Genomic DNA, 21,778 nt, shown 5'->3' with positions numbered 1-21,778 from the left:
TTGATGCAGGTTCCTGGGAATAAACAGAGCTAATTCTCCACTCAGGGTTCCTCTTTTCGGAAGCTAAGGCCTCGACTGAGGGCCTCCTCTGCCTGGCTTTGCCTTGCCCGTGGGCAAGACCATGCTCTCTGCCCGTTGAAGTTCCTAAAACAGAAGAGGCCCTGGCTTCTTCTTTTACTAAGGGGAATGAGTGGGCTGTCCGCATCCCACCTATGTGGCAAAGACTTCGAGGACTGCCCAGGGGTGGGTTCGCCTTCAGCACTATGGCTACAGGTTTACGTCTACACCAGCCAGACGAGCAGCTGGTATCCCCAAGCCCCCACCCTCCGAGAAAAGGGGCTCTGCGTGGCTGTGCCCACGCTCAGCACGGCGGCTGTGCGGGTCGGGCTCGCCCCTCGGCACCCCCCGGGCCCTGGCTCTCGCCGGCTCCCATCCCGGCCAGTCCCCGGCCCCGTCCTCTCCCCTCCTCCCACTCGCCCCCAGAGCGCTCGCTCCGGCTACCGCTTTGTTGCCCGGACTTGTTTGAGCCCCGGGCGCGCCACGGGCCGCCTGCCAGGTCACGTGCGTTAGTGACAACCTCTCGCCGCTGTTCCCATTGGTCGGCCCGGGGCTGGCGCGGCTCGGGGCGGGGCCGGGGCAGCGATCAGCTGTTCCCAGAGCTGCACAACAACAAAAGGACCCGGACGGGCCGGCGGCCGCCAGGGCAGGACCGCAGCACCGGGGCCGGCCCGCCGCTACCTCAGCGTCGCTCGGCTCACGTAAGTGCGGGCGGGCGGGCGGGCGGCGGTTGGGGCCCTCTCCTGGACGGCTCTCCTTGCCCGGACCTGCGGGTGCCGGCTGGCCCGCTCCGTGACCCCCGCTGACCCGCACTGCACCCGCGGAGCGCACCTCCCGTCGCTCCGTCCAGATCGGTGTGGCTCCTGGCGGGTGCCGGGGACGGCCACGGGCTCCCGACGCTTGGTCTCGGACCGTCGCAGCCGCCCTGTGAGGCCAGCTGTGCTCACTTAAACGGAGGAAACTTGGAGGCGCGGGGAGATGAAGTAATTTTATGGCCCATGAAAAGGAAAGGGTGTTTACTCTTTGCACAGGGAGTTCACGTGCAGTTCCTCCCTTTTGCTTCTATTTCCACCGTGTGTCTACTCCGTGCGTAAGTTCAGAGCAGGTTAAGGGGGACCCGCTCTCCACCTGTAACCCCTGGGGACCAAGGCGGCCCTGCCTGCAAGAGCCCTTTCAGAATGCTTAGTAGTTGGGAGAGGACTGCGACTTCTGCATCTTTGAACCGACGTCATTACAGATGTCCAGGATCTTGAAATCGCATGCTTGGTGACTGTAATGCTTATCACTGACAGGTGTGGAAAACACCTGGCAGCCTTTCCAGCCTCCGTAGCTATCATTAGAAACTAATTTTCAAAGGCCCTGCTAGAAACCATAGCCTAATTTTTGTGATCAAGGTGTCTTTTGTTTTCTCATGCCGTCTTTTATTCTTTTCTGCTTCCTGGTGTATGTCTCTTGAGAATGGCTGCTTTCAAAAGTCAAGCCTAGCAAACTTCCCAGCCTAACTGCTTTCCTCTCACTCTCTTCAGTCCTCAGGACAGGAGGTGGTGAGCCTCCTCAAGGGGAGTAATCCCCTTGTAAATTAGCTGAATAGACAGAGTAGAGGTGGAAGGAGCTGAGACAACTTTCTTGGCTTGTTTTTGGTTTTTGTCTGTTGTTTTTGCAGTTCAAAATTGACTTTTAAATTACTTGAACCAAAGCCAAGGCTTGGTGGCTCACACCTGTAATTCCAGTACTAGGAAGATAGAGGTTTGAGAATCAAGAGTTCAAGGCCAGCCCAGCCTGTAGTTGGAGGCCAACCCTTTCTCAGACCAAAAGAGCAAACGCTTTTGCTAGCATCTTTGTTTTTCTGAACTGGTAAGCTCTCTCCTGCTACCGTGTAGACTCTGGGGATCAGCTCGGGCCATCAGGCTCGGCAGCAGACATTACTTGTTGAGTTATCCTGCTGACCCAGAGAAATGGTTTTATGGATGCTTTTCCATGATATGTTTAGTCAGCTGGTATTTCAGAACTGCCAAGGAGCCACAACTGCACCCATCAAAGTTGTGGGGGCTTTTGTTGTTGTTAAAGTGTTTTTGGAGCCGCCTGCTGGCAGCCAAAATAACTGAAAAGTGCTAGTCTCTGAAGTTTTTAGGCTGGAAGGAACTCGAGATCATGTGGTGGGGGAAGGGAAGCAAGGCACCAGGTTAGAAGAATCCCACCCTCCTGCTGCCCCTAGATACCGGCTTTCTTGCTTTTGAGCAAGTTATTTTCATTTCTGGGCCTCAGTTTCTTCATCACAGGACAAAGAAATAAATATCTCAACTGTCTGTCACATACCATAAAACATTCTGCAAACTGTGATTCTAGTTAACTAGTGTAGGTCTTGCATATATATGGGTCTTTAGAGGAAAAAAAACCCAGACCTAAGATGCTAACTAGCCTGCTTAGTTTCCCTGTGAGCCTGCCTGCTAGGCACCAGGCAGTTGCTGTGAAGTTCTTCCTGGAGCAGCAAGAGGCGTCTAAACACAGGCTAGCAGCTCCACTGTAGGTTCCCAAAAAATATTCTTACCCACAAGCAAACTCAGTCACTTTCTCTGCCCAAAACTTTCTACTCATAAGATGTGAAAAACAGAAAAAAAAAGTTAAATTAAAAAGATAGTGATTGCCGGGAGTTGGTGGCACATCTTTAATCCCAGTACTCAGGAGGCAGAGGCAGGATAGCTAGGGTTGTTAACACAGAGAAATCCTGTCTTGAAAGACAAAGCAAAGATGACTTGTTTTTTTTAAATCATGCCTATCAAAAAATCTAAAAGAAACTGCGCCAGATGTAACAATGATTGAACAAGGTGGAATAGAATCCACCCCTCTCAACTTCTTAATGTGGTTTGGTTCATCCTATTTTTAAAAAGATACCATTTTTGTAATGAAGGTGGAGGTATTTTAAAGCAAGCGAGCAGTAATGGGTGAATCTGCCTTGATAGATACTTGGGCCCAGATAATTTCTTTTCCCTACTCGGGCTTCAAGTGCCCCAGGCCAGCAGGCTGCCTCCTCAGCTTCTCGGCCTCTGCTAAATTCCACAGCTGTATTTGTCAATCTGTCCTCTTGGGATTCTTGTTTTCTCGGGAACTACCATAGTTTCTACTGCTGCAGGGTTCTGAATGTGTCGCTAGCCATATGGGGAAAGTGGGAAGCTCTGGTTTTTCTGTCTCCACACAGAACCTGCTCTCCTCTGAAGCTGACATCTCTGGGTAGGTTAAAAGGAATAGTGACTATTATGGAGGGACAGTCTCTGGATAGTTAGTGGGAGGATGGGTGGTAATGTTTTGTTTTGTTAATCGCACACTCTGCTGGAGACAGGGAGCATGCATGCAGTACCCGTAGAGGCCAGAAGAGGGCATAGGACCGTCTGGGGCTGGCATCAGTCACCTGATGCCAGTGGTGGGAATCACTCTCTATTGGGAGGCAGCATACACTACCTAACTCTTTAGCCCCTAGGAAATTTTTTACAACACTGTCCTATGTGGGTGCTTTAAATTTTCTAGTAGATATGTTTAAAATTAAGGGGAAATGAAATTAGTTTTATTAGCACAAGTTATTTAACCATAACTATCAAAACATTACACTAACATGTAATTGATGTAAAATTGAGATATTTAATGTTTTCAGTACAGAAATGTTTCAAGTACATTCCAGTATATGCCTTATATGAGTGGCATAATCAGATGCAAAGTCCTCACTGGAAATATTTAAACCATATTTAGGATTTTTTCTTTAAGAGTAGTTTATTAAGCCAGGCAGTGATGGTGCACACCTTTAATCCCAGCCTCAGAAGGCAGAGGCAGGCAGATCTCTGTGAGTTCAAGGCCAGCTTAGTCTACATAATGAATTCCAGGACAGCCAGAGCTATATACTGCAACCCTGTCTTGAAAAGAAAAAAAAAAAAACTCCTCCAAAATTTAAAAATAGCCGGGCGGTGGTGGCGCACGCCTTTAATCCCAGCACTCGGGAGGCAGAGGCAGGCGGATCTCTGTGAGTTCGAGACCAGCCTGGTCTACAGAGCTAGATCCAGGACAGGCTCCAAAGCCACAGAGAAACCCTGTCTCGAAAAAAAAAAAAAACCAAAATTTAAAAATATTTTTAACCCAACAGATCAGTTTTAAAAGTTAAAATTCAGCATCAGAAGTAAAATACATGGGATGGTTTATCTGATGCATCTGGTGGCAGCCGTGATAGAGTTTGGTGTACAGGTTCGATTCTCTAGCACCTGGTTGTCCCTGGCAACCCTACAGAAATTAGGGCCAGAAGCCTCTAGTTAGACCATCCTCACCCATGACTGTAATAGCTGTGGACTCTGCTGTCCATTCCTCCTATTTTTCTCAGTGAGACTGAAGCTCACAAGGGTTGGTTCACACAGTTGCAGCCACCCATGGTAGTGCCAGAGCTTGCCCTGCTGGTTTCTAGGCTAGCACCTCCACCTCCTCCCAGGACTCCATTCTGAGTACTTCTCAGAGCCCCAGATGTTCTGTCCTCCCCACTGCTGTCCTTGCAGAGAGATGTGACTCCTAACTGTAAACACAGATGACCTGTGAGTCTCCCAGCAATCTTCAGGAGCATCCTGTCGGTGACCCAGACAGTACAGGCATAGCCAGCCTCTCTGGGTTTGCCTGTAGCCAAAGAGGGCAGTTTGCAGCTATAGCTGTCCCAGTAGCCTTGACCCAGCCACATTTTGTGGCTTGCAGCCACTGATATGACCTGAGTTCCAGTTCTCGCTCAGGCTCAGTGACTGAAGAAGTCCCCTGTGAGGATCTCTCCACCCCACAGCAGCTCCCGCTAATGAGGGCAGAGCCTTATCCTCAGACAGCGGTGAAGCTCTCTAAGCTTCAGTACAGCTGGGCTGGGGCTGGGATCTGCCCTCATAACCTGGGGGAAACTGGGGGAAGCTTGAAAATGTATCTTTATTCCCTTTCTTACATGCTCAAAACCCTTTACATACACACCCCTCCTAATGATTTGTCCTCCTGTTTCAGGCAGACTGCACAGTGTACAGGTCTCTTAAATTCTCCCATTAGCACGGAGCCCTCATGATCTGACCATGCTGTTTCCCAGAAGGTTTCAAAAAACTGGTTATGCAAGTGACATTTCCTGTTTACCCGTTTTAATAATTAATGGCTGAGGATGGTGCCTTACAACCGCAGAATGTCTTAAATGTCATTTGTTTGAGATGTTCTACCCTTGTATGCCCAACAGTTGCACCAGTCATTTCTGTACCAGAGAATGCCCAGGTGCGTTAGCACAATGCAGCTACTCTTAAGGGAAGACGATTTTGAGAGTGAGCTGGGCATGTCTCATGTATGTAACCCCAGCTGATACAGGAAGATCACTATGAGTTCCAAACCAACCTGGATAATCGTAAATTTCACTCCCAGCTGAAACCACACTCCCAAACTTGCCCTAACATCTCATTTGTGCCATCATGGACCCCCTAACTCAGGACAGTGGTAGCACACATCCTGTACTCTGTATGGTGTCCCCGCCCTCTAAACGTTTCCACTATGACTCAACTTACCCAGAAATCTGGGTCTTCCTGACCACACCCCTTTTATTTATTTGTAAAAAAACAAACCAGGATTCCACTATGTACCCCAAACTGGCCAAAAATACTGATCCTTTTGTCAGTCTGTCAAGTGCTGGGGTCACAGACAGTATTTCCGTACCTGGGTTTCTCTTCATGTCTCCCCTATAAGGTCCTGCAGGATCTGGTCCTGCTTGGTCCCTAGCTTGTTTCTTTGACCCAGTCTAGATGTTGAGCCATCTGCACAACGCCATCCTCTCACTTTGTAGGCTCCCAGTGTTCTGTCTTCCCTTGTCCAGTACAGGTCTCACCAGCTGTACCTAAGGTCACTTACTGAGAGCTGCACCAGGGAGCTCTGAGGACCATCTGGTGATTCTTCTTGCTACATCAGTGATTGTGCTGTTTCACTTCCTGTGTGGTTCTTGTTCACTGCTGATTGCCTTGTGCTTAGCACTACTACGCCTTACACATAGTAGGTGCTCACTACATATTTGTAGAACAGTTGACCTATCTGAAGAACTTTATATCAGGACTCTTGTGATGCATACTGCCTGTATAATCTCACTTAACAAGAGTAGATCAGGGAGAATGTTCGCCTGAAGTAGAATGAAAGCAATCAAGAACATCAAGTAGATTAAGACTTTTTGTATAGCCAGAGTCCACAGAACTTGCTGGTAGTTTGGATAAGGGACTGAGTAGCATCAGAGTGGATAGGAGGTAGCAAAAAAAAAAAGATATTCTTGAGGAAAAAATTAAAAATTCTAGTTGTTGTATTTTCCATTTACTGTGCTATCAGGCAGCCAAGTAGAAATGGGCACTTACACCTGCAATTCTATGCTTAGATAAAACTGGCTGGGTTTCCTCATTTAGAACTCACCAGAGCTACCTGAGGTGGGAGCCTTAATTAGCTAGAATTGTATAATTCCCAAGTCTTCTCTTTTCAATATGTGTGTGGCACACGTGTGGAGGTCTGAGGATAACTTGTTGCTTTTCTTCTACCATGACGACTCTAGGCATCAAACTGACACCATTAGCCTTAGAGCTATCTCGCTGGCTCATCTTCCTAAGTTTCTTTAGATACTTTAAAAGATTTATTTTACATGTGTAAGTATTTTGCCTGCATGTATGTATATGTACTGTGTACATGCCTGGTGCACTCTGAGGTCAGAAGAGGGTGTCAGATCCCCTGGAATTGGAGTTATAGATGGTTCCAGCCTGTCCTGGTACTTACTCTGTAGACCAGGCTGGCCTCAAATTCAGAGAGATCTGCCTGCCTCTGCCTCCCAAGTGCTGGGATTAAAAGCATATGCCATTACTGCCTGGCTGACCACACAACCCTTACACAGGAAAACATTTAACTGAGGCGGTGGCTTACAGTTCAGAGGTTCAGTCCATTGTCATGATGAGAAACGTGGCATGCAGGTGAACATGGTGATGGAGAGGTAGCTAAGAGTTCCACATCAGCATCCACAGGCATCAGGAAAAGAGAGCTACACTAGGCCTAACTTGAGCTTCAGAAACAAAGACACTCTCCATCCCAGGATACACTTCTACCAGTAAGGACACAGCTCCCGGTAATGCCAGTCCCTATAAGCCTATGGGAACATTTCCATTCAAATTATCTGTTGTGAACCACCATGTGGGTGCTGGGGACTGGTCTGCAAAAACATGTGATCTTAACCACATCTGTCTCTCCAGCCCCATCTTCCTGAGTTGTAAAGTGACAGGGAACCCAGGACCCGAGTCCCATGTCTCCACTGAACCACCCCACAGACATAGTGTTGGCAGGCCTGGCTCTTGAAGTTGCATTTCTACAGTGTAAATTTCCGCTGTGAGTAATAGGAATTGTTTCAAAAGCTAAACTATGCTGTCCCTATAGATTTCAAATATGAGGCTTACTTAAAGTCATATATGAAGAATACAAAACAGCAGGATAGTGAGGTGGAGAAGATGAGGGCTTGGCATTGTGGTGGAAGCAAAAGAGGATTGGGGGTCAAAGCCAACCTCTGACTGTAGTAATAAAGGAGCGGCGGCGGGGCTATGTCCCCAATCCCCAGCCGCCTGCCCGGCTAGCTTATGCCCCGAAATAATTACACAGACACTGTATTCATTTAAACACTGCTTTGGCCCATTCCTATCTAGCCTCTTCTATAAAGGAGCGGCGGCGGGGCTATGTCCCCAATCCCCAGCCGCCTGCCCGGCTAGCTTATGCCCCGAAATAATTACACAGACACTGTATTCATTTAAACACTGCTTTGGCCCATTCCTATCTAGCCTCTTCTAGGCTAATTCTCACATATTAATTTAGCCCATTTCTAATCATCTGTGTAGCGCCGATCTTACCGGGAAGATTCTAGCCTATGTCCGTCCTGGGTCGGAGCTTCATAGCGTGCGTCTTCCCTGGAGCAGGTAGCATGGCGTCTCTCTGAAGTGTCTGCTCAGGAGAGGAGAGCTGCGGAGTCTGACCTCACTTCCTCTTCCTCCTGGCATTCTGTTCTGTTTACTCCACCCACCTAAGGGTGGGCCTATCCAATGGGCCTAGCAGTTTCTTTATTGCTTAACCAATGAAATCAACAGATTGATATATGACACTCCCCCATCACTTCCCCTTTTTCTGTTTAAACAAAAAAGAAAGGCTTTAACTTTAACATAGCAAAATTACATATAACAAAACAGTTATCAAGTAAAAGTTACATCAGAAACATTTATACATATAACAAAATTGACCGTAAATCTCTATCAATAAAGCAAAATCTATACTAATGCAAATTATTCATGTCTATATCATATCCCCCTTTAAATGTAAAAGAACATTTATAAACCATATTTGGGAACATGGGCGCAGTTTTTTCTCTCCAAACTGCTTCCTGCTGAATGGGGGCGTCGTTAATTAGGTCTTTCATGGTATAACCTGTGTGCTAGTTTCATCTCAGTTGGCAGTTGAGCGAAGCAATTTTCTGAAGGTGTTCACAGCAAACCTTCAGGGGGACGTGGTCCATCATACCAAATCAGAATAGAAGAAATCCATAGAGTCTCATCCTCTGTGAAAACAAAAGAAGAATCTCTTTTCCAAAGTATCATATCCTTAGATCCAAATTCTGAAATCATACCCTCATGATATCCGTTCTGGTTCCACTGGGCAGCCCATTTAATGAAATGTCTCTCTGTACTTAGCTCCTTCACAGTCAAAAATTTTAAAACACAATGTACATAATCCAGACTCTCTGTGAATTTTCCATCTTTACGTGGCTTATTTTTATTTATATCTATAACTATCTGTACTCTGTCTCTTTAAAGACTTTACTTTTACTTTTTTCTTTTTAAACCATTAACTTTATTCTCTATATTCTTTTTCTTCTCTCTCCCAAGCCTACGTATATTCATCCAACAGTGTGACTCATTTAGTGGTCTGAATCTGTCCTATTGTGAATCTGCAATTTTTTACTATCCAGGAGCACTTTTGATTTGCGCCTTTAAATCACTAGGCGCTTAAGAATCTAAGCTGTGACATTCCTAGGTTAACTTTTTGCTTTTTGAGTGTTAATCTTTGACCTGTAGACCAGGCTGTCTTTGAACTCTCAGAGATCCGCCTGTCTCTGCCTCCCAGGCATTGGGATTAAAGGTGTTTGCTACTACACCTTGAACTCACAGAGATCTGTTCGTCTCTGCCTTCTAGGCACTGGGATTAAAGGCGTGTGCTACCACACCTTGAAGTCACAGAGGTTTACTTTAAGAATTTTAACTTTTAGTCTGCATATATTCTAACACTGTAAATCATTTAAAATTTTTCTTTGTCTTTGACATTCTCTTTACTGTATCTCTCTCTGTTTTTCTGACCACAGGAGCCTTTAATTTACCAAGCAATATCAGTAGGACTAAAGGCGTGGCTTTGCCGACTAGATGTAGCCCATTCCTTAGCTTTTCAGCCTCATGGCTGAGGTACTGGCTGTAGCCATGTTTACTGCCATAACTGGCATTTCAAGGTCCCTGCCAGCCAGCGAGCTACAACAGACAACACTCAAGTCCTCTCTCGGTAGCCGGCCCTCCTGCCTCAAACAGTCAGAGTTTGCCCTGGCAGGATGGCCCAGAAAGCCGGCAATTTTAAACGGCACAGCTTTTCTCCTGCTACGGCTTAAAACCGAAAAGCATGTGTTCAGCTTTTCGTCAACACCGTTTAAGTGTTTCGTGGCAGGACCTCTTAATGAGCTGCAGGCTTTGCAGCTAAAGCTGAGTCAGGAAGCCTCTCTTAGATGAGGCGCTTGCTTGCCTCTGGCAAGCAGAGTAGACCCAAGAGATTGCCACAAGAAACATGCTTTACTCTATTCTTTTCCAAGCTTTCTCAGGCTTTCTGTGGACTCAGTTAGCCACACGTCTGGGAGCCATTTGTAGTAATAGGGGCGCGGCTGGGCTGTGTCCCCAAGACCCCAGCCACCTGGCTCGGCTAGCTTATGCCCCGAAATAATTACACAGACATTGTATTCATTTAAACACTGCTTTGGCCCATTCCTATCTAGCCTCTTCTAGGCTAATTCTCACATATTAATTTAGCCCATTTCTAATCATCTGTGTAGCGCTGGTCTTACCAGGAAGATTCTAGCCTATGTCCGTCCTGGGTCGGAGCTTCATAGCGTGCGTCTTCCCTGGAGCAGGTAGCATGGCGTCTCTCTGAAGTGTCTGCTCAGGAGAGGAGAGCTGCGGAGTCTGACCTCACTTCCTCTTCCTCCTGGCATTCTGTTCTGTTTACTCCACCCACCTAAGGGTGGGCCTATCCAATGGGCCTAGCAGTTTCTTTATTGCTTAACCAATGAAATCAACAGATTGATATATGACACTCCCCCATCATCTGACCTCACAACAAATAAAAATAACCTTTTTCTGTTGTATTTTAGAGATGAGGACTGTTCTTGTTCTTCACCTGAGCTGAAGAAACTCTGCACTTTATTTCCCATCTCTGCCACCAGGCCTGCTCAAGAGAGACTTCTGAGATCTCAGCTATAAAGATACCCAGCCAAAGTCTCAATCTTGCCTTAATGATGTTTCAGAGACTCAACAAAATGTTTGTGGGTGAAGTCACTTCTCCCAACCAAGAGCCAGAATTTAGTGAGAAAGAAGATGATGAATGGATCCTTGTTGACTTCATAGGTAAGGTATACTCAACAGCCAACCATCACAGCACAAATGGCATCCAGCAAGCCATGTCGCTAAGGATAGCCTCCTGATCCCTGCCTTCATTTCCCAAGCATTACAATCGTAGGCACATCCCACCACACCTGGCTCAAACCAGAAAACTCCTGGGGCTGCGGGTGCACATGTGTGGCTCAGTCAGTAGGGTGCTTCTCTCCACACACCCCCCACACACCATCTTGTGCACAAACACGAATGTATACATATATGCACAGAAAATGTGAGCTCCTAGATGTAATCTTTAAGGTTTAAAAGTAAATAAGGACAGCTTTAGAAACTTTCAGGAAACATTTTGTGCCAGACAATCCAGTCAGTGAAACCGACTGACGTCAGGCTTTCCAGTTTTGCAACTCTTAAAGCCTGATCCAAGCAGAGGCCCTTCAATGGGAAACCCTCATATGAGCAACAGGAACCCATGGGGCTCATAATTTATTTGCCAGAACAGAAGATCCTAAAGCCATTCCTTAATGCCAGTATTACTATACACAGAAGGGTTGGAAATTAATTTATAAATTGTTACAAGCAAAACTTCCTTTGTGAGCATCTGTTAACATGTTGTCCTTTGTTCTGTCGTGAACTGGATGGATGGCTCCACAACTGACTGCTCCCCTCCCCTGTGCAATGTGGATCACAATCTAGACACGTGCACTGGCTTCTCAGCAGAGGAAGAGGAGGAGGAAGATGATGACATCAGCGAAGAGTCTCCAACAGAGCACACGTCAGTCTTCTCCTGTTTACCTGCATCTCTGGAGTGTTTGGCTGACACCAGTGATTCCTGCTTCCTCCAGTTTGAGTCCTGCCCCATGGAGGAGAGCTGGTTCATCACCCCTCCCCCGTGTTTTACAGCAGGTGGATTAACCGCTGTCAAGGTGGAGACGAGTCCTATGGAAAACCTTCTCATTGAACATCCCAGCATGTCTGTCTACGCTGTACACAGTTCCTGTCCTGGGCTCAGCGAGGCCAGCTGTGTCAACGATGACTACAACCCCAGCAGCCCCAGGTATGCTGCAAGCACCTTAGTCTCTGCTACACAGTACAAAGCCAAGGCTTTAGAAGATAGAAGCGTGACTGTGTTAGAGATGTACTTAAGTAGCATGGTCAGGGATATAATTGCAGCATGACTCCGTTGTATAATAGAAAGCTATGTCACTTACAAAATTATGCTAAAGAAGGGAAATAAAGACTAGTGTTCCTGATAAGTATATTAGAATATAATTCTGGCATATTGTAGGCTTGATTATCTAGGGTATCAAATCCACCTAAAATGTCTTAAATTTACTTTCTTCAGTATCTTAGCTAAATCACTTTAAATGGTGCTTAACCTAGAAAATCCAAATATTTGTTCCAAGGAAGGGCTGTTCTCAGATTTCACACTGCGCGATATTCTGTTCTGTGGCAGTCCAAGATGGCAGGGATGAGGACCCAGCAAGCTCAGGGAAAATAAGTCTGTAAAGTTCAGTGTGTCACAAGTGGCCTTCGTCAAGAGAGCATTCCCAGCAGTACATTGGAGACATTCTCACTTATCAAACCAAGCCCTCCTCTCCACCTCATCTGCTTAGTCTGGCCAGCCAGTCATGCCTGCCAATGGACCATGCCCCATACTGGAAACTGCACTGTGAGTGTTGCCACTGACTCACACCTCTGGGTGCTTCACTGTCACCTAGAGGGCTCCTTTTGGATAGCTGAGGCCACGACTCCACTGGCCCACTGTATATAACTTGTTGTATGGAGAAGTGGGCCTGCTTTTCGACCTGCCCAATTCCTGGCCACCCGGATAGCTTAACCCCTGAAATAACCACACAGAAATTGTATTAATTAAATTACTGCCTGGCCATTAGCTCTGATTTCTTATTGGCCAACTCTTACATCTTGATCTAACCCATTTCTATTAATCTGTGTTCACCACGTGGTCGTGGCTTACCGGAAAAGATTCTAACCAGCATCAGTCTCAGGGAGGAGAATCATGGCGTCTGCCACACTGCCCTTCTTCCCAGCATTCTGTTCTGTCTACTCCGCCTACCTAAGTGCTTGACCCTATCAAAAGGCCAAGGCAGTTTTCTTTATTCAGCCAATGAAAGCAACACAAATACAGAAAGACCTCCTACACCAACTTGTTTCCCATCTATAGAGTAAAACCCTAACCCATTTCCAGAGTTGCTGCCCTCCAAGTCTCAATACAATAGATGTACTTTAGCAAGGCTAAATATATTCCCCCTTACTTGTACCAAACAAAAAATCATGTTTTTATACGGTCATGTAATATCAGGCATACACTGGGACTTCATGTGGCACTTTTTGAGAGTTACGTTTTCAGCATCCCAACAACATGTAAACTTCAACTTATTTGGAGGTGGTGGTGCTTTAGGCTTTACTGTGCTGTGAGCAATTTTCTTCAGTTCTTAAGAATTCTTCCCTATTCATTTTGATTGTATCTGATGAGTCCACTCAAGAATTTAACATGACTAGGGGCTAGAGAGATGGCGCACTTATTAAGAGCACTGGCTGCTCTTTTAGATGACCCAAATTCAATTTCCAGCATTCATATGGCAGCTCATAACTGTAACTTCAAGCCCTAGGGATGACACCATCTTCTGGCTTCTGTGGACATTGCAGGCACATGGTGCACAGATTTATTTACATGCAAGCAAAACAGTCATACACACAAAACTGAAATAAGTAAAATCTAAAAAAAAAATAATCTCAAAAAAAAAGAATCTAACATGATTAACAAATGTTCGCTTTAAATTTATTTACTAGCATTTGATACTTGTATAACTGGCAGTTTTGCAAAGTAATGTTATAGCATATATTGCCAAAAATTTAAGTATGTAGAACTTTGAAATGGCATCCCTCATAACCCACAGTGTACCCAAGATTGTTTCTATGACACAGGCTCATTTTACTCATGTTCACCTCCACGTTGAACCTAAATGTGGGCATGCTCTTCACTATTTTATTAGACATGATACCCATTATCATATTTCAGAAAATTTTCACTTATCTTCTTAGCAAATCATGCATTAATCTTCCTCTTAAGAGCCTAGCTCTAGAGTATTTCAACTTTATCCAAACCAGCATCTGAGCATGGAATTTAGGGTTGTTTGCTACCTGATGCCACAAGAGGCTGGATTTGCATGCCTGTATCATATGTATTGACATGTAGGATCAACAGATACTCTTCATAAATGAATTATCAAAGGCCAGCCATGGTAGTACATACTTACAGCATTTAGGAGGGTGAGGCTGGAGGTTCACTAGTTTAAGGATAGCTTGGAATATTGTGAGATTCCTGTCTCAAAAAGGATGTGTGTATATGTGTATTTCTAAATAAAGGTAGAATCAGGTGTTATCAAAATGGCAAGACTATTTATGTAGTAAACAGTCTATGCTTTCCGAGCAAGTAATAAACCTTGTTTTTCAAACATACTACTTCCATTCTGTCTGTTCTCAGGGATATTACTATAAACCGCATGAGTATGAAGCTGAGTAGTTATAATGGCTTTAGAGTGTACATTTTATTGCATCTTAGCCTTTATATATATTGTTTGTGAAGGTTTATGAGCAATCATGATTTTCAGTAATAATGTCTTTAATTGCCCATAGTAAATCAATCTTAATTTAAAAAATGACCTTGTCCTAGTAGTAAAATTAAAATGGCATTTTAAGTCTTACTAGTAATTTAATAGTTGACCATTTAACATTTGTAGGGCCAGGAAAAGCTGCTTATAAGACTCATGGGCACAGAGTAAGTATGTTCACTTTGAGACCATATGATCTGATCTGTATTATTAGTCTGAGCAGGGAGATGAGGAACCCAAATGCCTGCCTTCTGAAAAAAATTTTATTTTAGCTTCTATTTGTTTTTTTTTCTTTTGTTTTTCCTTACTGCTAGGGATCAAGCCTTGTACATATTAGACAAGCGCTCTACCTACCACTGAGCTACACCACCACCCACCCCTGTTAATTTCTTAACGAGGTCTGTTACAGGTCTGTGTGTGTATGACGATAGTTTCCTCCCACCATTTTAGGCAAAATATGTACCTGCCTTTCCTGAATAAAATAACTGGTAAAAGTCTTAAAACTCAGACTGAGATATAGCTCAGTTTGTAGAGTACTTGTCTGGTGCACCAGAAAACCTGGTTCAGTAAACCCAGCCCGGGAGAGGTAGAGGTGAGAGGGTCAGAAGTTCAAGGTCATTCCTGTCTACCACACACGCCCACGCCAGGAGCTTGAAACTAGTCTGAGCTAGACAGCTTATCCGAATCCTCACAGTTGTGCTGGGAAGATAGCAGGCCTGTCAAACACTTGCTGACTGTAAGAGGCCTGAGATCAACACACAGCACTGCAGAAAATTAAAACTTTGCTATGTGTTAATGATGGAGGAAGGTCATTGGTTAAATAAAAAGAAACTGCTTGGCCCTCATTGGTTAGAAGATAGGTGGGAGGAGTAAACAGAACGCTGGGAGGAAGAGGAAGTGAGCTCAGACTACACAGCTCTCCTCTTGGGAGCAGACACCTCAGAGAGACGCCATGCTCCCCCGCTCCCGGGAAGAGGCACACACAATGAAGCTCCGACCCAGGATGGACATAGGCTAGAATCTTCCCGGTAAGCGCACCTAGGTGCGCTACACAGATGATTAGAAATGGGCTAAATTAATATGTGAGAATTAGCCTAGAAGAGGCTAGATAGAAATGGGCCAAGCAGTGATTAAATGAATACAGTTTGTGTGTTGTTATTTCGGGCATAAGCTAGCCAGGCAGCCGGGGTACTAGGGACGCAACCCCGCCGCCCATATTACTACATGTTAATATAGTTTAACTGATTTGACTTGATTGGCTTTTAGTATAGAAAATACATACTGAGCCGGGTGGTGGTGGCGCACGCCTTTAATCCCAGCACTTGGGAGGCAGAGGCAGAGGCGGATCTCTGTGAGTTCGAGACCAGCCTGGTCTACAAGAGCTAGTTCCAGGACAGGCTCGAAAACCACAGAGAAACCCTGTCTCGAAAAAAAAAAAGTACATACTGTATACAACCATGTTCCAATATATGTGTTTTTATAAGGGTCTTGAAACATTCATGTAAATGCCATTCCAAAATATGCCCTCCTGTGGTATAAATAAAAAACTGACGCACGTAGTAGGCATTGATCTTTTACCTCGGGGATGTCATGTTGGAGGAATGTTCTTTATACATCTCTATGAAATAGATTCATATGCTGCCTAGGCCATTTTACTTGTAGACAGAAATCATCTGGGAAGGTGCTGTTGATGTAAATGTTTTTTCATCAGTCAAATTTGAGAATTAAAATATTTTATTTTTAATATTATAGTAAAGCTGAAATAGATAGTATCTTTAAAACAGGTAAAAGCTGGCTGTGGTGGCTCACAAGTAATTCTAGCACTTGGGAAGCTGAGGCAGGAAGATCAGTAATTCAAAGCCAGACAAATTTAAGGCCATCCTGAGCTACATGTGATTCTGTCTTAGGAAACTAAACAGACAGAATTGCAGATGCTCAGTAGACATCAGTTCTCCTCCTAGAGAACCATATTAAATTCATTCCGAGTATGAAACACATGTGGCCATCTCTGGATTATATGCTACATTCCTATTAAAAGTTCTTTTCACCTGGGAGTTATGACACACATTTGTAATTTCAAAACCTGGGAGGCTGAAGCAGGAGCATTGTGAATTAGAGGGGCCTGGGCTCAATAACAAGACACCACTTCAAAAAATAGTTGGTTTCTCCCTTTTAACAACATCAGCAGATACAGTCCCAGAATATAGTCCTGTCCATCAGCCAGGAGAAACTAAGTGAGACAAATGTAGAACTAGTTCCTCAGAGAGCAGTCTTTTCCCTAGTCTGTCGCTGACACCCCACTCTGGTCTGTTTCAGGATGGGAGCCCAGAGTGACATGGAGGAACACATTCATTGCTGTGTCACCACCCTCGCTGCTCAGGCAACGTTTCTGGAACAACCTAAGAGCTTCCGCCCTTCCCAGTGGATAAAGGGACACAGCGAAAGACAGTCTCTGAACAGAAATGGCCTTCGTCGCCAAAACCTTACCAGGGATTGCCACACTCGACAAATGAAGCATGGTGGCTGGGTAGTTCACCAGCCCTGCCCACGCCAGTACAATTACTGAGGACGCTGAGTTCTGGTTGGTTTCTGGGTTTGTGCCTATGTATGTGGATGTGTGCATATAATGAGATGTTTCTCCTTCTAGTCAACTGAAGACCAATCACCTAGTGTGTCAGTGTCTACACACTATCACAACCAGATTTTTGTGCTGTGTATCACATAATGCCTTGCTCCTGACAGTTTCTTTAAAAAAAAAAACTTTTCAGAATATTTTTGGAAACATATCAATACAGTTGCAGTGTTTGGGATGGTCTTTAAATACAATAAGGTATATATGAGTTAGCCAGCATCTTATCAATTTCATTTATTTTGTATTATTTAATCTTTTGTGCAAGCAAAAATTTATTCTCAGGGTCAGCCATATACTTTATTGACCAGTACTTGATAGTCCTTTCTGTAAATAGTGAGTATGTTTTTACACACTGACATGAGCACTAACAGGTGATTTTTGCCATGGATATAATGGAATTAATGGCTGAACTTACTTCTGAAAGAAAACTTGACATATTCTGTATGTGTGGTTCTTTTTTTTTCCCAGATTGGTCATTGCAGTCTATTGTGGAATTCAGGTACATTAACTTTGAACAATGTATTCAATGATTCAGATGTGACTCCGCAATATGGTACAGACAGTACATCTGTCAGGGACAAAAGCACTTGTCTCGTATGCAAAGGGAAAAATTAGACCTGGAGCTGATATGGGTAACCCACAGGGCAGTCAGTATTTGGAGGTATCAGGAGCAAGTGCTTGCCCAGGCACTTGGTGACTTCATGCTCTTGTCTGCCTTTAAGAAAGGACAAGATCAGTGGCAACTCCTCAGACATGGAGCCTGTCCTCCCAGGGGAAAGCATGGGGGGAGGATCTGGTGGCGTCTGTTTACGGCGCCCCAGTGAACATTGACGGGTTGGTTTTCTTGAGCTTTCAGATTTTAACGTCACAAAATCTTTAACCACTTTGGCCTCTGTTTCCTCCGTAGCAGGAGCAGTAATTCTTACCTCCCTCACAGCGTTGTGAGGCTTACATTTAATTGGAAGTAGAGCTGTCAGGACTGAACTTGGTGTGAACTTCCAGGGCCTCTACTGAACCTAGTGGTGGAAGGCTACAGCACGTTTTCTGCCATGATTCTTCAGCGTTGGTGCTAATGAGGCCAGCATGCAGGGTTCCACTCACATAGGCCAGTCAACTTGATGTAGAGAAAAGTTCATTTTCTTACCTCTAACTGGTCACTTCTTTTTAAAAGCGGTTTTATAGATTTTAATGAGCCATGCACACTTATAACCAACTTTCTGGAAAATTAAACCCATTTACAGCATAAAGCACATTCTACTGAGAATCTCACTGTCTCCTCTGCAGCCCTAATTAAACACTTGTTAATGAGGTATTTCGAGGAAGCAGCCACACACTGTTGTGAAGTGTTATCCCTGTAGCAGACTGATGCAGGGAACTTTGGGAGACTTAGGGAAGAGCTGTGCTCTCTGCGAGCCTCGCTTCTAGAGCTGCAGTCAGACAGTAAAGGGCGTTCCTTACACTGGCTGTGATAGTGCCAGGACGTCTCTCTTAGAACAGGAATCTAGACTCCTCATCCTTAGGCCCTTTCCATAATGACGTCCCCTTTATTTATTTGTTTTGTAATTAGGGGCCAAGTCTACAGTTTGTCAAAGTGAGAAGTTACTTGTTACTATTTGTGTTTTTATGGAGGTGTGCATGTTTTACACCGTGTTTGTTACAGGTCATGCAGGTGACTTGAAAATAGACCAGCTATATGTGTCTTCTGGACACAAGCTTCTAAATGTACGTAAGCCTTTCCTACCCTCTGATTTCACAAGCTGGAAGTTCAGCCATGAGAATTTGTTTGGCCAGCATGAACTGATCTGTGTATTAAACTGTGGTAGTTTTTGGTTTTTAAGACAACTTTCCTCCAGATTTGTTCATCCCTTAAGAACATTTACATCTCTTTCAGTTACTGACTTTTAATTTGCCTTGTCTGTGCCTAGTGCTTTTGCCTCGTTCCTGAAAACCAGCAAACAGATAAATTACTGGGACTTTTTTCTTTAGGCTTAAGATTACCACAGCACCTACAGTAGGTAGCACACTGTGGTTCTTGTGTGAGAATGTAAAGTTTATGGCTAAAATTGGCACATGTAAAATCTGAAGAAAAACTGAAGTTCTTGGTTATTAGGTGTTTTGTTAGGCAACTGCTGTGTATAAGACCCAAGTCTAATAGCACAGAGCAGTGCTAACCTGTTAAATGTTTTTTGAAACATGGCCAAAATGCAATTTATAAGTCGATTAGCCACTGATTAGCATCATCATTTTACTGTAATAACCACTGGTGGTTTACAATGTACTTCAGTGCATTAACAGTACAAGCAGCAAGAAGACCCCAAGGGGTGGGGATGTGGCTTGGTCGGAGAGCACTTGCCTAGTATGTGCAAGGTCCTAAGTACCATTCCCAGCAGTATAAACAAAGCACAGAAAGGAGTAAGACTCCTTTAGGAGCTCTGACCCGTGATAGCCTAGAACGTTGCTTGGAAAGTCTGGAATACATGGTGTGGATCTGCCATCCATCTGGAGTATGCTTTTTAACTTTTACAGTAGACCCCACATTCCTCAAAGTTTGCGTTAAACATTTTAGAGTGTGTATTCTGTTAATCACTATTTCTTTCATATATATATATATATATATATATTTTAATCACTATTTCTTGAGTTATATTCTGCCTATATGTAGACGTTTAGCTTGCCATATTTATTTGTGGCTATTTGTGTTTGTGTGGTTGAGTAGCTACAGAGATGATGATTAGAGTTTTACTTCCCTTTGCAGGAAGTTTAACCCATTAACTTTCTGTTTCTCCAGTTCCCACGCAGATGGCTGCTGTCCTGTCAGGTCTTTGGTTCTGTAGAGACTGTTTACTGAGAACTTGCCAGGGCTCAGAACCCGCTTCCATCCGTGCTTCCTAGTCTGTACACGTTTGGTCTTCACTTGTGTTGAGATCTGAATTACTTTGCTAGTTTGCTCCACCCTCACAGAAGCAGACAGTCTTTGTAAACTATTAAGACAAACAAGAGCAAGGGAGGGTATGTCTCTATTCTCATTTTTTTTTGAATATGGAATACAAAGGACTACAAGTAGAAGGCGGACATTTAAATGCATTTAAATAGATTAGTGGGGAAAGTTTCTTTTTCTATTTTAGAGACAGTTAAGAGACTGCTCCTTGTACTGGGAGATACTACTATATGTTTCTATGGTTGCCTTGAAGCTATCTTTTTATTTTATGAGGCCTATAGATACTATTAGTTTTAAATTCTTAGGTAGTTCCATGCTATCAGCGTTTGATGCATTATAAATGGCAACCCTACCTACTTATTATAATGTTGAAATTTTACATGAATGTTGAAATTTTACATGAATGCTGGTCTATTTAGCAAATCTGTATATACGACAGTGTTGTTTCCTGTGTCATGGGCCAGTTTCTCTTGAAATGTGACACCAATTCAAGCAGCTTAGGTGCAGAGATGCTCTAGGAAGAGGGTCTTCTCTTGCAGGCAACAGTCCCCCTTAATGTGGGAGAGAAGTTAATGTTCAGAGGAAGCAGCTTATGCGGATGATGTTCTGTGTATCACTGCTAAGTTTCCTTGTGATATTGAAAGGTGTCTCTGTTAAATGACCAGTTTGGCTCTGTACTTTCCTGCCTGTGTAGTATTGTTTTCTAGGTGGACTTGTAAAAACCAAACAGTGCTTAGGGAGATTAGATGTGTGCATTTGGGGTCTCAGGTGTGTGTGTGTGTGTGTGTGGCTTTGTTTTGAAGTTTAGTCAATAATCCTGTGTTATTTTAAGAAGTGGCTTTCTTTTTCTTTCTTTGCCCACACATTGGCCTTCTGAAGGCAGGGTGTGAGCTGTGGATACAGAGAAGCATTTCAGGTTGTGTTGTGTGCCTTTGTGATGTGTTTATGGGCACAGTTTCTCTCATCAACTTGAAAACTGAAAAGGGACATTTTGGTTAGGTTTATATACTGTACATCAATCTATGCATAAATGGCAGCTTGTTTTCTTGAGCCACTATCTGTGTTTCTGTTTTTATACATTTTATACTATTTGGGTCACAGATGGTCAGTTTATACAGAATGGACAGCACAGCACTTTGCCAAAACCACGTGTCGCATCGCCGAAACATTGTGTGTAACACCAGTTCTTGGTAATGGCTTCAGTAGTGCACTTTGTACTGCGGGAGTTATGGTGTTTTAATCTGTCAGTAAATAAAATGTCCTTTAACTTAACGTGTTGGTTTCTTTTATCTTCGTGGTCATTACTCTTGAAAGTCACACAACTTAGAACACTTGCGGCTAGCACTGCTTGTGCACAAAGTTGTTTAATATGCACTGGAAACACTCCTTTTAAAGCTGCCTACCTGTGATCTCAGTGCTCAAGAACTGCTGAGGCAGGAGCATTGCTGCACGCTCAAGGCCAGCTTGGGCTACATAGCAAAGCCCTGTCTTCCTTTTTAAAAAGCCTTTGTTTAGCCAGGCGTGGTGATGCATGCCTTTACAGGATGAAAATTACCCATCAAATTTTTGGAAACTATACTAAAGAGTTAACAAAGATAAATAAAAATATTTTATTAAGTAATCTCACATTGTAAACCCAGCCTCTAGGGAAGTGTATAGGGTGAAATGAAGAGGTTAAAGAGCTGGCCAGCTTTCTGTGAGATAAACCAAGCCCCAAATATCATAACAGAGCCTGGCCTTGTGGTATTGGGCCCAAGGTCCACCCTGCAGCAGCCTGTCCGGAAACACTGAGGGGCTCCTGTCAAAACCACTGAGAACACAAATCCCAGGGGACTTG

General features: G+C 44.2%; 2 protein-coding genes across 4 annotated transcripts in view; one reads left to right on the top strand and one right to left on the bottom strand.

Annotated features, from left to right (window-relative positions):
• Positions 1-21,778, bottom strand: part of Ndufaf6 (NADH:ubiquinone oxidoreductase complex assembly factor 6) — a 146,569-nt gene that overhangs the window by 109,381 nt on the left and 15,410 nt on the right. The gene's annotated exons all lie outside the window — the stretch shown is intronic.
• Positions 667-21,213, top strand: Tp53inp1 (tumor protein p53 inducible nuclear protein 1). Of its 3 annotated transcripts, XM_075966991.1 has the most exons (5): positions 667-758; positions 10,499-10,751; positions 11,433-11,793; positions 14,501-14,538; positions 16,688-16,824. In XM_075966991.1, the coding sequence occupies exons 2-4, from the start codon at positions 10,640-10,642 to the stop codon at positions 14,520-14,522; spliced, it is 495 nt and encodes a 164-aa protein (XP_075823106.1). In that variant the 5' UTR covers positions 667-758; positions 10,499-10,639; the 3' UTR covers positions 14,523-14,538; positions 16,688-16,824. The 3 variants fall into 3 exon arrangements, with proteins under 3 accessions (XP_075823106.1, XP_075823105.1, XP_075823104.1); XM_075966990.1 differs by lacking the exon at positions 14,501-14,538 and having other exon boundaries at positions 10,571-10,751; positions 16,688-21,213; XM_075966989.1 differs by lacking the exon at positions 14,501-14,538 and having other exon boundaries at positions 16,688-21,213.

Source organism: Microtus pennsylvanicus, chromosome 3, assembly GCF_037038515.1.
Source record: "Microtus pennsylvanicus isolate mMicPen1 chromosome 3, mMicPen1.hap1, whole genome shotgun sequence".
NCBI lineage: Eukaryota > Metazoa > Chordata > Mammalia > Rodentia > Cricetidae > Microtus > Microtus pennsylvanicus.
This window is presented reverse-complemented; position numbering and strand designations above follow the sequence as displayed.